General features: G+C 35.1%; 1 protein-coding gene across 3 annotated transcripts in view; it reads right to left on the bottom strand.

Moving 5' to 3' along the window:
* The window catches only part of CKMT2 (creatine kinase, mitochondrial 2), a 37,475-nt gene that overhangs the window by 9,920 nt on the left and 14,119 nt on the right, over window positions 1-13,436 (bottom strand). For all 3 annotated transcript variants that reach the window (XM_039320779.1, XM_039320780.1, XM_039320781.1), the window contains 3 exons: window positions 9,649-9,744; window positions 7,411-7,632; window positions 6,000-6,085 (listed from right to left, as the gene is read on the bottom strand). In XM_039320779.1, coding sequence (XP_039176713.1) covers window positions 6,000-6,085; window positions 7,411-7,632; window positions 9,649-9,744 — 404 coding nt within the window. The remainder of the gene's footprint in view (window positions 1-5,999; window positions 6,086-7,410; window positions 7,633-9,648; window positions 9,745-13,436) is intronic.

Below are 13,436 nucleotides of genomic sequence, written 5' to 3'. Positions count from 1 at the left end.
TTTCCATTCTTTTCTTTGAAAATATTCCTATTTCATTCTAGCAAGAAATTGCAATACTGTTAAGATTTCTAATTCAAAGTCCAAAGTTGCATTCTCAATGGCTGAAGATGATTTATAAGCTGGCACCTTTGAGACTTGGATTGTTTTCTCCCTGCCTGTTCTGCCCACACACTCTGACATCCCGCCTGCTTTAGCAGCACTTTAGTGTCAGTTGACTTCACACATGATCTGCTTCTTGCTGCTAGCTAGTCTTGTTACAGAAGGTTGGTATACAAATTTCTTTGGCATTCCCTGACAGTGCTCAGAACATTGTAAGGCAATATATATATATATATATATATATATATATATATATATATATATATATATATCTTAAATTATCTTTCCAGTGCAGCTGGGACTAATTAATTTATTACATTGTTGAGTTATACCCAGCTTTTGGGGCATTTGGGGCAGCTTAAAATTTTAGAAACAAAACTAGAACATAAGAAGTTTAAAAAATAAATTGAAACTAACAGTAAATAAATACTTAAACCATGTAACAATCATTTGAAGAAAATGATGTGTCTTGGCAGGTTTTCTAAATATTGGGGCAGTGGGCAAATGTCAAGCCTGGGAGTAACAGGATTAAAGGAAACTTTTGACAGTAGCAGCATCTTCAAAAGAATCTCTTTGGCAGCTCTTAACAATAAGACAGTTTTGCACAGTGCTTTTTTTCTAAAAAAAAAAAAAAAAGGTGCCAGAACTCACACATGTCATACAATCCGCCTTGCCTACCACCCTACAAGGTTCCATCCAAAAAAGGTGCTGGAATTCCGTTCTGGGTGTTCTATGAGAAAAGAAAGCCCTGGCTTTGCAGCATATGAAGTAGAAATTTGGATAGTCAGATCCTAAGTTGCTTAAGGCTTAAAAGATCAATCAATATAAATACATTAACAAAGGCTAGTAAACATTTGGTGAGAGCCAGCTTGTTGTAGCAATTCAGGCATTAGGCTAGAAACTGAGAGACCATGAGTTTTCATCCCAGCCTAGGTACAAAGCCAGCTGGAGTCACTTTCTCTTAGCCCTAGGAAGGTGGCAATGGCAAGCCACTTCTGAAAAACCTTGCCAAGAAAATTGCAGGGACTTGTGCAAGCAGTCTCTAAGAATTGGACACAATTGAACAAAAGGGAAAAAACAGTTGGCCAACTAATGAAATTGTTTTGTGCTAGCATCATATGAATTTTGTACCTTGCATGTTGTACAGTGTAGCAGAAGGTCCCTCACATTCTATACTTGTATATCTATACAATTTATTTTTATTTTAAAGACAAAAATGTTTGTCCATGTTATAAACAATAACCGTGGGCAGCTCAAAGTGAGATCAGTAAAATAGAAAAAGTAAAACAACATTAGACTAACTTCAAAGCTATACCCTATGGCGTAGTGCAAGTTATCTTCAGCGGACCACACTGCCATAACTATGACATGGATCACCATCACCAGTTCTTACTGGTTAAGAAAAAACAGCCTAGTGCAATAGAAGTGACTGCACAAAGGTGGTTCTTAGCTTCATAGGTGCCACTGGCAAACATAGTAAGAGTTTAACAGAAAATAGCAGCCCTATCCAAAACTGCAGGAACAATATCTAAGTCCAGTTTTTATCAACCAACAACACTTATATTTGTCTGGATTTAATTTCAGACTGATTTATCATATACCCCTTTATCAGGATTAGGCAATGTGAAGTAAATAATGAGCAATAGGGCTAGGAGACATTAGCATAAGGTTCCCTCTACAGTTTCATGAAGTTGTTGAATAACATTTTCCCAGCACTACCTTCTAGACCAGGGGTAGCATAGCTGACTCAGGAATTCTGGGAGTTGAAATCCACGAGCCATAAAAGAGCCAAAGTTGCCTACCCCTGTTCTAGACACAGCCTGATAGGTTGACTAGACTATGTTAAAATGGCTCAATCTCATCAGACAACCCAGGAAGATATTATGGCTGATGGTACTAAAAATAACCAGAGGCCTGGGAAAATTAGTAGAGTTGCACTCCCTCACCCCATTTTTAACATAGGAAGTCTATAAATACCAAACAATTTCAATACAAGATCCTAGCCTGACTAAAGTGAATCCAGAAAGTCAATATTATTTGGTATTTCTCAGACACATCTGGAGCTATGAGGACATCATCTTATAATCATTTTTCCAGAAAAGGAGCATTTTATCTACTCCCAGGTTAATAAGGCTTTTCTCCAATAAAAGTTTTCTTATTGCCTTTTTAGGCAGAGAGAACACATCCCTCAAAGAAGAAATATTGATCACATATCTTAATCATGGGACCGGTCCCATCCTGATCAATTTAATTTCCAAAAAGGGTGAGAGGAAAATGAAGAATTGATAGAAATCTTCTCACTAAATATCTGTCTACCTTCTTTGGAAGGATAAGCAAAACCATTAATTGCTAAATTTACATTCTGTGATCTGTCCCAGTTTGAAATCCAAGACAGGATAGAGCCAACTGATTTTACCCGAGGGAAATTGTTTATGAGCAGCACTGACCTGCTTGCTTTCTTTATCATTTTAGCAGAGATACTGAACTATATTGAACAACCATGCCATCCAGCAACAGGGCCAGAAAAATAAGCAATCTTGATTGCTCTATTCTAATATAATAAAAGTGGTCTTTAGTAAGCCGGGGATAATTTAGCTCATTAAGAGGAAAGAAAGTTTCAGAACAATCATGGAAATCATCCAGTTATCACAAGGGTATCAAATGTTCTTATTAGCAAACAATGTAGAAAATTCTTCAAGAACATTGAGGAAACCGTATGTTTCCATTAGGGCCCTGAACAGCAGCATTATAACTAGTCTCCAATTTGCAGAGGTTTATATTGGTTGTCAGTGTTATTGGTGCATGAAGCTGAACCAACAGGGTTCTTCTACCATCAAATCATCAGTTCTTTCCAAATAGAAAATCCAGTTTAATATATTTTGCTGCATTTGTGGAACAAGATACCGGTCCATAACTCAATGAAGTCCTTTCATTTTTGTTTATTAGTTTATAATGTAAAATATAAAAATACAAAAGAAAATAGTAGGAAAATAAGGGAGGGAGAAGGGAAGGGGAAAGTATAGGGCAAAGGGAAAAGAAAGAAAGAAAGAAAAGGCATTGACTTCTGACACCCTTTTGTGCAGTAGCATAAGATGGGAACTCCTCACCATGTCCTGGCTAGCTAAATGTGTCAAATACATGACTCAGAACTGGTGAACTGACCTGTAGAGATGTTATTTCTCTATAGAGAAAGGAGTAGAACAGGATTACTCTTTTTCTCCACTGACTACTGTAGTCTGAATCTGCTGTATCACAAGCTATATAGTGCAGCACCTTCATACAATTGCAAAAAAAAAAAAAGGGGGGGGGATGCAGTGCTGCTGACATAGCTATTTTATCCTACAGATTTAGAATACATGGCCACAGGGATGAAAATATACCCTGCTCAATACCTTAGGTACAGTATTTCAGTGCAAAAGTTGCCAACAAATTCTAATTTGAATGTGACCGAACAAGATAATTGTTCAATATATGAAGAACATTCATATTCCTTATATTTAATTATTCTAAGTTACTATACAAAATAATATACCATCATGCTTAATTTGTGTTCTTAGACCTGAATTTGCCAATTTTCAGAGTGGAGCACAGCAGACAGCCACCCAGAGACCAAATCCTGACCTCAGTTTGAAAAGGGTTGCAGATTCCCAGCAGTGCATGACTAGAATGTGGGAAAGGGCTATTTGATTGTAGCTATGACCGAACTACGCAGGGAGGGAGGGGGAGAGAAAATGGATAGATATGTAAGACAATACCACAGATAGAAGTTATGATTCTAGTTTGAAAAGTCTGATTAGATATACTGGAAGATGTTTGACCATGATTAACTTGTGTGTTCTCTTTCTCTTCAGATAATGAGGCAGTGCTCTATGCATGATATTTTGCTGTTCTCCTTAATTTCACCCTCGAAAGAAGACTTTGTTTTATTTTTAAAAACAGTGCTCCCTTACAAAGGGCCTCGGTTAAATGGCAGCAGCTTCTGCAAAAGTAAGAGTTCAATGCTGAGATTGAAGGAAGGATTGACAGGCAGGGCTTATTCCCAACTACTGTATATGATAGTCACAGGATGAGTTTGAGCAAGCTGCGAGTGACAGCAAGTGCTTTTTAGGAATGCTTTCATTGTCCAGAAACACTTAGCTTCCTCATGTGTTTCTTGGCAGACAAGTGTGCACTTATGTGTAACAAACAAATTACACATCTCGGTTCAAACTTTATATAAAGCATAACTGGAAAAAAAAACAATTTAATAAACCAATGAAAAACGAATAATGTTTTTCAATGTAAAGCAATCCATATTTTAATAAGATGGATTTGCTCGTCGTACTAAGCCAAAAATAACAAACTCCATTATGGCCTAATATTCCATAATGGTCAGTATTTTTACAATTTGAACTTAGATGGAAGCATCACAGAGTTTGGTGGATATTCTCAGGTCACTTACCAGTCAGCCCTCTTTCATAGTTCATGTAGTTTTTTAGTACAAAAGTTTTACATTAAAACACAATGAAAATGTGCTAAATAGAGTATAGAAAGGACTTGATAATTCAAGAACTGCAACACATACCCTATACTTTACGTGTTGTTATATTCAAACTTAGATCTAATTGATAAGAGACTCAAAGAGAAATCAGTAAACAGAAGTATTCAAGTATAAAAAGAAATGAAATTAATATTCTCAGATTAATATCCATTCTAAAATACCAAACATGTTTAATTTTGATTTTTTATTCTATAATAGAAATAATGTATTACAGGTATTCACATTTATCAAAAGTTCCTTCAGAATATATAACATCCTGATAAATAAATTCTTAGTATGTCTTTAAAAAAAGGAAGTGGTCCACTAATTCAATGCTTTTCAGCTTTAGCAACTAAAATGTGTGGACTTCAACTCTCAGAATAGTCAGCATGCTGAGGTTTAAAAACTCTGTACTAGCTAATAATATTTGATTCTGATCATCTAAATGTCTTTCTTCTTTGACTTTCCTCTATTTATTAATAAATCACCGGGTTTTTGTTGTATGGAATTTCTAAAATAAAATCAACATTTTAATTTAAATAACTCATACCTCCATAAGTGTTCTTGAGCAACATGCATTTGCAATTTCCTTAAAGACAAGACTGGTAATATCCTTTCTACTGATATTGGTAGAAAGTTTTTTACATTGAGAAATAAGAAAGTATAAAATAGTTCGCCTGGTCAAAAAATTTCAAAACATTGTTTATCACTGTTTTATTAAAGAAAACAATTTTACCTTTATAAAGCAAAAAGGAAAGATAATGACATTCCTTTGGCATCTATGTACATATATAGTCTCTCACACACATGCATTAGTGCAAGCAAGGTATTGAAATCATGCCTCAGAATATATCTACAGACTTTATTAGCTATTTCTTGACAATTAAGAATAGAAACAAAAGGTCCAGATCCCTAGTCTTTTTCTACTTTTTTTGTTATTGTTGCATCTTTGATCACAGATGTTTTAATTTTTTTAAAAAAAATAGGCCCAGGACCATAGCCAACCCTAAAAACATCCTTTTTGATGGTCCTTGGTGTTCTCTTTGACCATGATTGATGAAAATTCAAAGTAGTTTCCTGCCATATTGAGGTGAGAAAGAATGAGACATTGTAATGTAAGCTCTGGAATATCATCCATTCAAAACAAAACAACATTCCTGAATTCTGCCTTCTTATACCACCCACCCAAATTTCTGGCAGCTACTCAAAAATCACTCATGGCCACCAAAATATTGCCCACTGCAAGCTTAAAGATTATGTAATGGAGGAAGAGATTGTGTATGCCAAGCATGTGCTCAGAATTAGGAATAGTAGCAACTGAGTTAGAAACTAATATAATTATTTGTTCACATTGAAAACGTGCACATCTCACATTTCGTACCATATTCCTCTGGCATCTGGCCAGTCACGGGCCATTCCAGCACACGTTAACAAAGGGGAAACTGGCTTATCAAATAGGAAATGGTCCTGGAGATCAGCATAATTTAAGGCAAAGGGAAAGAAAAAAAGAAAAAAGTTGAATTATAGTGGTGAATCAGTTCACAGAGGTGCAAAGTGCATAAAAAAGATACTTATTTTTTTTCTCCCTGGAAATAAAAGACTGTGTCTCCAATATAAATGAATATGTTGTTAATTTCATGTAGTTTTAAGATTTTGTAAATAATTGGAAACATGCTAAGAAAGAAAAAAAACTATTAAAGTATTAGAGTTAAATTAAAATTAAATTATGCTTAATACATTTAAATTCAATTTAGAGTTAAATTAATTAACTTTAAGGAATCTTAAAATAAGATTTGAATCACACCTACTGCTTTTACATAAATTAGTTAATCAATACCAACAAATAAGATTTTTTTTTGACACGAGGCTAATTAAAATAATGATAGAAATAAAAAAAAACTTATTCTAACCTTTTTATATTGCTTTTGCTGATTAATTCTGTTCTTCCTTTCTGGTTAATCCTCAGACACAACTCAGTTTTGTTTTATGTTAACTTACAAGTCCATTCATTAACATATTACCTAAATATTCCTAGGATTGCAGTGTATTTGCAATTTATTTTTACATTTATTTTTAACCCTCATTCTACCCAGCCCCTCTCATAAATATATTTCAATTTTTCAATTCACATTTTTTAAATCAATGGATTATGAATACTTACATACTTTGTAAAGTTATTTGAGGGTATGATATTATTTCTAGAATTCCACAAGTAAAAGAGTTCTGCTAGTGTGTATATGTTCGTGTGTGTTTAATATTGCTTGGATCTTGTCAGAATGCATAATTTGCTTATATTGTGATAAGGGGGAAGAGAAATAAATTCCAGCTGGAAAATGTTGATTAGTTGATATTCAACAGGTAAGGAATACTTTGTTATGTTCTAGTGTAGTGAAGAAAATAAATCTAGCCCACAGAATGGAGACTGCACCCTTTTTTCTCCTGATCTTTTGGATATGACCAGGGTGAACATCACCTCCACTCTTTGTCTAATCCTATCAGACCCAAATTAATCCTCCCTGCCCCGGATTAACTCTCTAATCTAATCAGCCTAACCAACCTTGGCTGGTCTCAGAAAAAACAAGGAGAATCACTGGAGAGCCTCAAGAAAACTCAGAATTATAAATAAGACTGGGAAACTGAAAAGGGCCTGGAAGAATGCAAGGACAACTACTTCCATGTCCACATAACCATGTCCATATAATCTCCCAGAGCCACTTCAAGAGAGACTCTCCACATTGTTAGTTGTTGCCTTGTTACCTATGTTCAACTCCCAGGTTTGGCATTAAACTTACATCAATTAGCTGTTGTTGCTCCTTTTCAGACATAGTTGTCAGGCTATAATATTTTCCAGCCAGGTCTCGTTTCAGCCCAGATAAAGCAGTGATAACGACGTTCTCAACAGCTCTTCTCTCTGCCCTGGAGCAGGCGGGAGGGAGGCTCAGGCCACGAACACTTCGTCCCGTGCGTACACGGGAGGATAAAACATAACGCTCATCGAACTGTCCTTGGGTAATCTATCCAAAATCAAATAGTTTGCAAATATATTGAGACAGTTGGGAAATATACCTAGGGATACTCAGGATCAGCCCTAGATATTTTGGTGAGCAAGAACCCTAATCCCTATCTCAGCCAGTTATTGGTACCAAGATTACCAATGTTATTACAATGCCTCTAGAAGGAGATCTGCAACATTTCACTCTGAATTTAAAAACATACCCATCCTTAGTTAACTTTTCTTGATGAGAAAATGTAACCATTTGAATTAGCAATTTGAATGCTTCATTTAGTTATTCATCACAAAATTGCTGACTGTTTTATTTCAGCAGTGAACTATCGGGCATCTACAGGACTTAAAACATTCAATATGGAAACGATGATCATTATCAAAGTCCTGCCCTCACTTTTACAGACATTTTGGCGTGTTCTTTGCAGATACCTTGTTTTCTGTTTCACAAAATACAGGGTTACAGGAGAATACACATCCTGACATGAAATAAATGCAGCAGGAATGGACAATCTCCTCTTTAATGGCTACACACACACCTACACACACAATCTAGATCAGTGGTTCTCAACCTGTGGGTCGGGACCCCATTTGGGGTCGAACGACCATTTCACGGGGGTCGCCAGACAAGGCTGTCCACCATTTTTTTCCCCCTTTTCTTTGGCCATGCCCCTAGCACCCAGTGATGTATAAGTGGTTGGGGGTCACCACAACATGGGGAACTGTATTATGGGGTCGCGGCATTAGAAAGGTTGAGAACCACTGATCTAGATGTAATTTTCCTGTTAAATTGTTAACAATGAGGTAACAGAATTCAGAAATTATTAAACAAATATATACTCACCACTAAACACATGGGGACTATTTATTTAATTCATTTAATGTAAATTAAATTAAACTAAAATAAAACAAGTGTAGTTTTCATCTAGACCCATCCACTTTCTGCATTTAAAATGATACAGTACTGGTATTCTAAAGTACTAATATGCTAAAGAGAAATCTGACAGCACAGAATAAAAATAGATATTACCCAATTAAAATCTGGAATACCAATATTATTTGTAACTCAGGACAAAAGCCCTGGACATGGGTATGGAGAAATCTAGCTTTGGATTTGAAAATAAGGAAATAAATCTGTGAAATAATGCAGGTATAATCTAAGAGAATTCCAGTCAGAAATTTAGGAGATTTTTTTTTTTTCATATCAAACCAAACCTGGGAAAAGTGTGTAATCATCCAGAATAAAGGTATTGTATATACTAGTGGTGGTGAACCTATGGCACGGGTGCCAAAGGAGGCACTCAGAGCCCTCTCTGGGGGCACACGTGCCATTGCCCCAGTCCTAGGCCTTCAGCTTGGTTTTATAAAATCTTTTCACTTTAGGCCTCCTCCGTCGTGTGCAAAAAAAAAAAAAAAGGTTCAATCAATCAGTCAATTTCAACTTCTCGTGGGAAAAAAAATCTTACAAAGTTGGAATTGATTGATTGAACTTTTTAGTTCCACCCAGTCTGCCATTACCACCGCAGCCACACTCACCCAATGGGCCACACCCAACCAATGGGCCACACCTACCCGGCACCCAACGATGCATAAGTGGGTTTTGGGCACTCAGTCTCTAAAAGGTTCGCCATCACTGGTATATACTTTTGATAACTGCAGAATTGAATGTCATATTTCCCATATGAATTACTTATCATCCCAGAGCAGCTTTGGAGCACATAGGGGGATAAAAACACACAGTGCAGATACATGTGGGTTATACTGTTTGCAGAGCTAAGAAGACACTTACTGAGTATCCTATAGTTGCTTTAAGGTAGCACACATTTTGGTTAGTTTGTGAAGGGAGGTAGTTTTATCTGGTTTGGCTTGTATGTTTCACTTAGTCGTATTCTTCTAGCTGTCATAAACTAATTATTGAGAAGGTAGTACTGAAATACTGTTATCAATCATAATATTCTTTTACTGCTATTATTAAACCAATTTTGTCTTCAGATTTTTTTTATTTAAGACTTAAATTAGGTCCCACCTTTGAAGAATCCAAGTCAGTATGATGCTTCATTAGTTTGGGGTCATATCCATTATGTCTTACTTTGATAACAGGATCAAAAATCTCAGCAAATACCTGTCAAGTCAATAAAATATATGATTTTCTTCAGTTTACTTTATATATTTTTTTTCTCCATGTGCTTTTTTATTTATCATTTATTTTGTAGACTGCTTAATTTTGTTTAGGCTATCTATGCTCATAAATCAGTCTGAAGAATTGCATAAAATTCTCAATAATATAAAACAACCAACGCACATTCTTAACCCTCTTTGAATCCAAGTTGTTTTGAATAATTTTTAACAAATGCCAGTTTTCCTTCCTGAATAAGATCCTCAAGCATATTCATTTCTGGTTTTGTGTGGTAGTGACTGGTCACGGACTTGCAGATTCTCCATACCCCCACAGCTAATTTCACCCTGCCTGGGGACCCTAAATGGGTCTAAGTCGCCCTGGAGAGGCACTGAAAAAAGAAGGGTGCTCTAGCAAATCTGGAATGACGGCGGCTGTTCCGTTTGACTTGGGGAAAACCTTCTAACCCAACAGGAGAAAGGCTGGACATATTGCATCAACCAGCCCAAGCTACTAACAACCAAAGTCCAAAAACACTAACTAGCACGACTGTGAACAGTGTGCTTGAAACTGGGTGAGGAATTTGATCTTCTCTTTTCTATTCTACATTTAATTTCCTGGAAAAGATCCCCAAGAAGCAAAATACCTCCGAAAGGGAAGGAGGGGGATTTCCACCCCACCCTTATACTAACAGAAGCAGCAAATTAATCTTTTTATGGAGGATCAAAATATATGGAAGTGAAATAAACATAAAACCTGAAATTCAAAACTTAAATCTGGACAAATATAAAATTGTTTGAATGGTTAAGACTCTCATTTTAAAGATAATTGTTCATTTTGGAAATTGAAAAACAAATAGCTGCTGACACTTAGTGGTGGATGAAGACTATGACAGCTATGACTTTAATATAAGACTTGGCAAAACCTAAGAAAAGCTAATCTATGTTTGTGATCGTCAAAGTTTTAACAACAAAGAACAGCTGTGATGAAAAAAGACAATAATCTGGGCTGTAAACAAAGAGAGAATTATAAATTTCAGAAAAAAAAATCTTTTTGAACTATTTGGATTACAAATATCTATTTAATTGGGACTCTAAAGATATTTGCAGCAAAAGAAAGGAAGAGAAAAACTCAAATTCTTGGCCATCATGGATCAGAGACATGTAGAAAGAGCATATCAAGAAAACATAAATACTTCACAGGAGGAGATACATAATATACTGCAACTAATTCAAATAACAATGACTTTAAACCAAAAAGAAATCTAAAATAATTATGAAAATATAAATCAAACTATTTCTAAGTTAACTCTACAACAACAAAAAAATTCCCAGAAAACAACAACAGAGAAGGAGCAGATAAAACAGATAAATGGATATAGAATTGAGAATGGAGACTTAAAGATGGAACTTAACAAAACAAGGAAACATAATTTAATCCTAGTGAAAAAAAAATTCACAGGAATTGGAAAAAATAACTTATCCCTTAAGATACAAAATAAATCTGAGGACAAGAAAACAGATTGGATAAAATGGACTGTAGAGATGTCAGGAACATCAGAGAGAAAAGAAATGATAAGAGAAGCAGAGAGAAAGAAAAAGAAAAGTGTTAATATCACTTTACAATGCCTTGGTAAGGCCACACTTGGAATACTGCATCCAGTTTTGGTCACCACGATGTAAAAAAGATGTTGAGACTTTAGAAAGAGTACAGAGAAGGGCAACAAAGATGATTAGGGGACTGGAGGCTAAAGCATATAAGGAACGGCTGCTGGAATTGAGTATGTCTAGTTTAACGAAGAGAAGGATGAGGGGGGACATAATAGCAGTGTTCCAATATCTGGACGTTTTTAAGAAGAGACTGGACAGCCATTTGTCCAAAATGGTATAGGGTTTCCTGCCTGAACAGGGGGTTGGATTAGATGACCTCCAAGGTCCCTTCCAACTTTATTATTATTATTATTATTATTATTATTATTATTATTATTATTATTATTATTATCATCATCATTAACATCATCATCATCATCATCTCAGGGGCTGCCACAAAGAAGAGGGAGTCAAGCTATTTTCCAAAGCGCCTGAAGGCAGGACAAGAAGCAATGAATGGAAACTAATCAAGGAGAGAAGCAACCTAGAATTAAGGAGAAACTTCCTGACAGTTAGAACAATTAACCAGTGGAACAACCTGCCTCCAGAAGCGGTGAATGCTCCAACACTGGAAGTTTTTAAGAAGAGACTGGACAGCCATTTGTCCGAAATGGTATAGGGTTTCCTGCCTGAGCAGGGGGTTGGACTAGATGACCTCCAAGGTCCCTTCCAACTTTACTATTACTATTATTATTATTATTATTATTATTATTATTATTATTATTATTACTACTACTACTACTACTACTACTATTATTATTATTGTTATTAAAAACATTTCAACAAACATGAAAAGGTAGAAGCCCTGTACAAAGACATTTCACTTGATTTACTTTTTATATCTACAGCAACATTTACGAACATACGGAAAACCTTTTTGATTCAGCTAAATAAATTGATTAAGAAAGATACTGGGCAAAGGAAAAAGACTAAAGTGGAAACCAAGAAAATAGATGATGGGACTTACCAGAGAGACTATTTAAAAAAGAAACATTTGTTTGAATACGGTTAAAGAAATAGAAAAGTTTTGGAATATATATGTCATTCTAAGAGGGATGAATTCCCTAAATAATATAGCATCCTTTTTTCCCTTTTTTTCTCTTTCTTGATATAAGTAATATAAAAAAGTTGAAATGACTTAGATAAAGGAAATGTTTTAGATACTTAAATGTGATTGAATTTAAGAAAATTATAATATATAAAAATGTTTTGAATAAGAGTTAATGGACTAGATACTAGATGTATTAAATGGAATGTTTAAAGATTAAACATTTTTAATTACAGTTAAAAATAAGAAATTTAGGAAATAAATATATATTAGCTTAGGAGGGATATATATTTTAAGTAGTATGTTATTTTTTTATGTTTCTTTACTCTTGCTCTCCTTTCTTTCTTTTTTTCATTGCTTTATCTATTCCTTAAGAAATGTAAAAGTGTGAGATGGTTCATATGGAAAAATAGAGTTAAATTTTTAAATGTAATTAATTTTTGAGAAAATCTGAACCAGTAAGAATACCTAGAATTTGGACTGTAACAGGATCTATGATAAAGGACTGTAATAGGATCTATGATAAGGCAACCAGAATGATTGGATAGAAAATGATGTGATTATTTTTAGGAATATTGGGTAAAATAAGATAAGATAAGATAAGATAACCTTTATTGTCATTTTTATTCTGTGGGCACAATGGCACACATCAAAAATGAAATGTAGTTGCCCACTCTCAAAGTGAAACATATACATGACACACACCTAAACATACTATGAACAACATATGTATAGACCCACATCCCTACATATACGTAGCAAATAAATATTAAATATTGTCCATCTTGAATATATAACGGAAGGAGGACGTTTGAGAGTTCACAAGGTTAATGCTGTATGAGATGAAACTCTGGCTGAATCTGGATGTTCTGCTTCGGATACCACGAAGCCTCCTCCCAGAAGGTAACAAGGAAAACAGGTCGTGAAGAGGATGTGTAGTGTCCCAGATAATCTTATAGACCCTGCTCAAGCAGCGCTTCTGTGCTATGTCCTGGATGGGA

This window comes from Crotalus tigris, unplaced genomic scaffold (assembly GCF_016545835.1).
Source record: "Crotalus tigris isolate CLP2741 ecotype Arizona unplaced genomic scaffold, ASM1654583v1 scf7180000023687.2574627, whole genome shotgun sequence".
Classification (NCBI taxonomy): Eukaryota; Metazoa; Chordata; class Lepidosauria; order Squamata; family Viperidae; genus Crotalus; species Crotalus tigris.
This window is presented reverse-complemented; position numbering and strand designations above follow the sequence as displayed.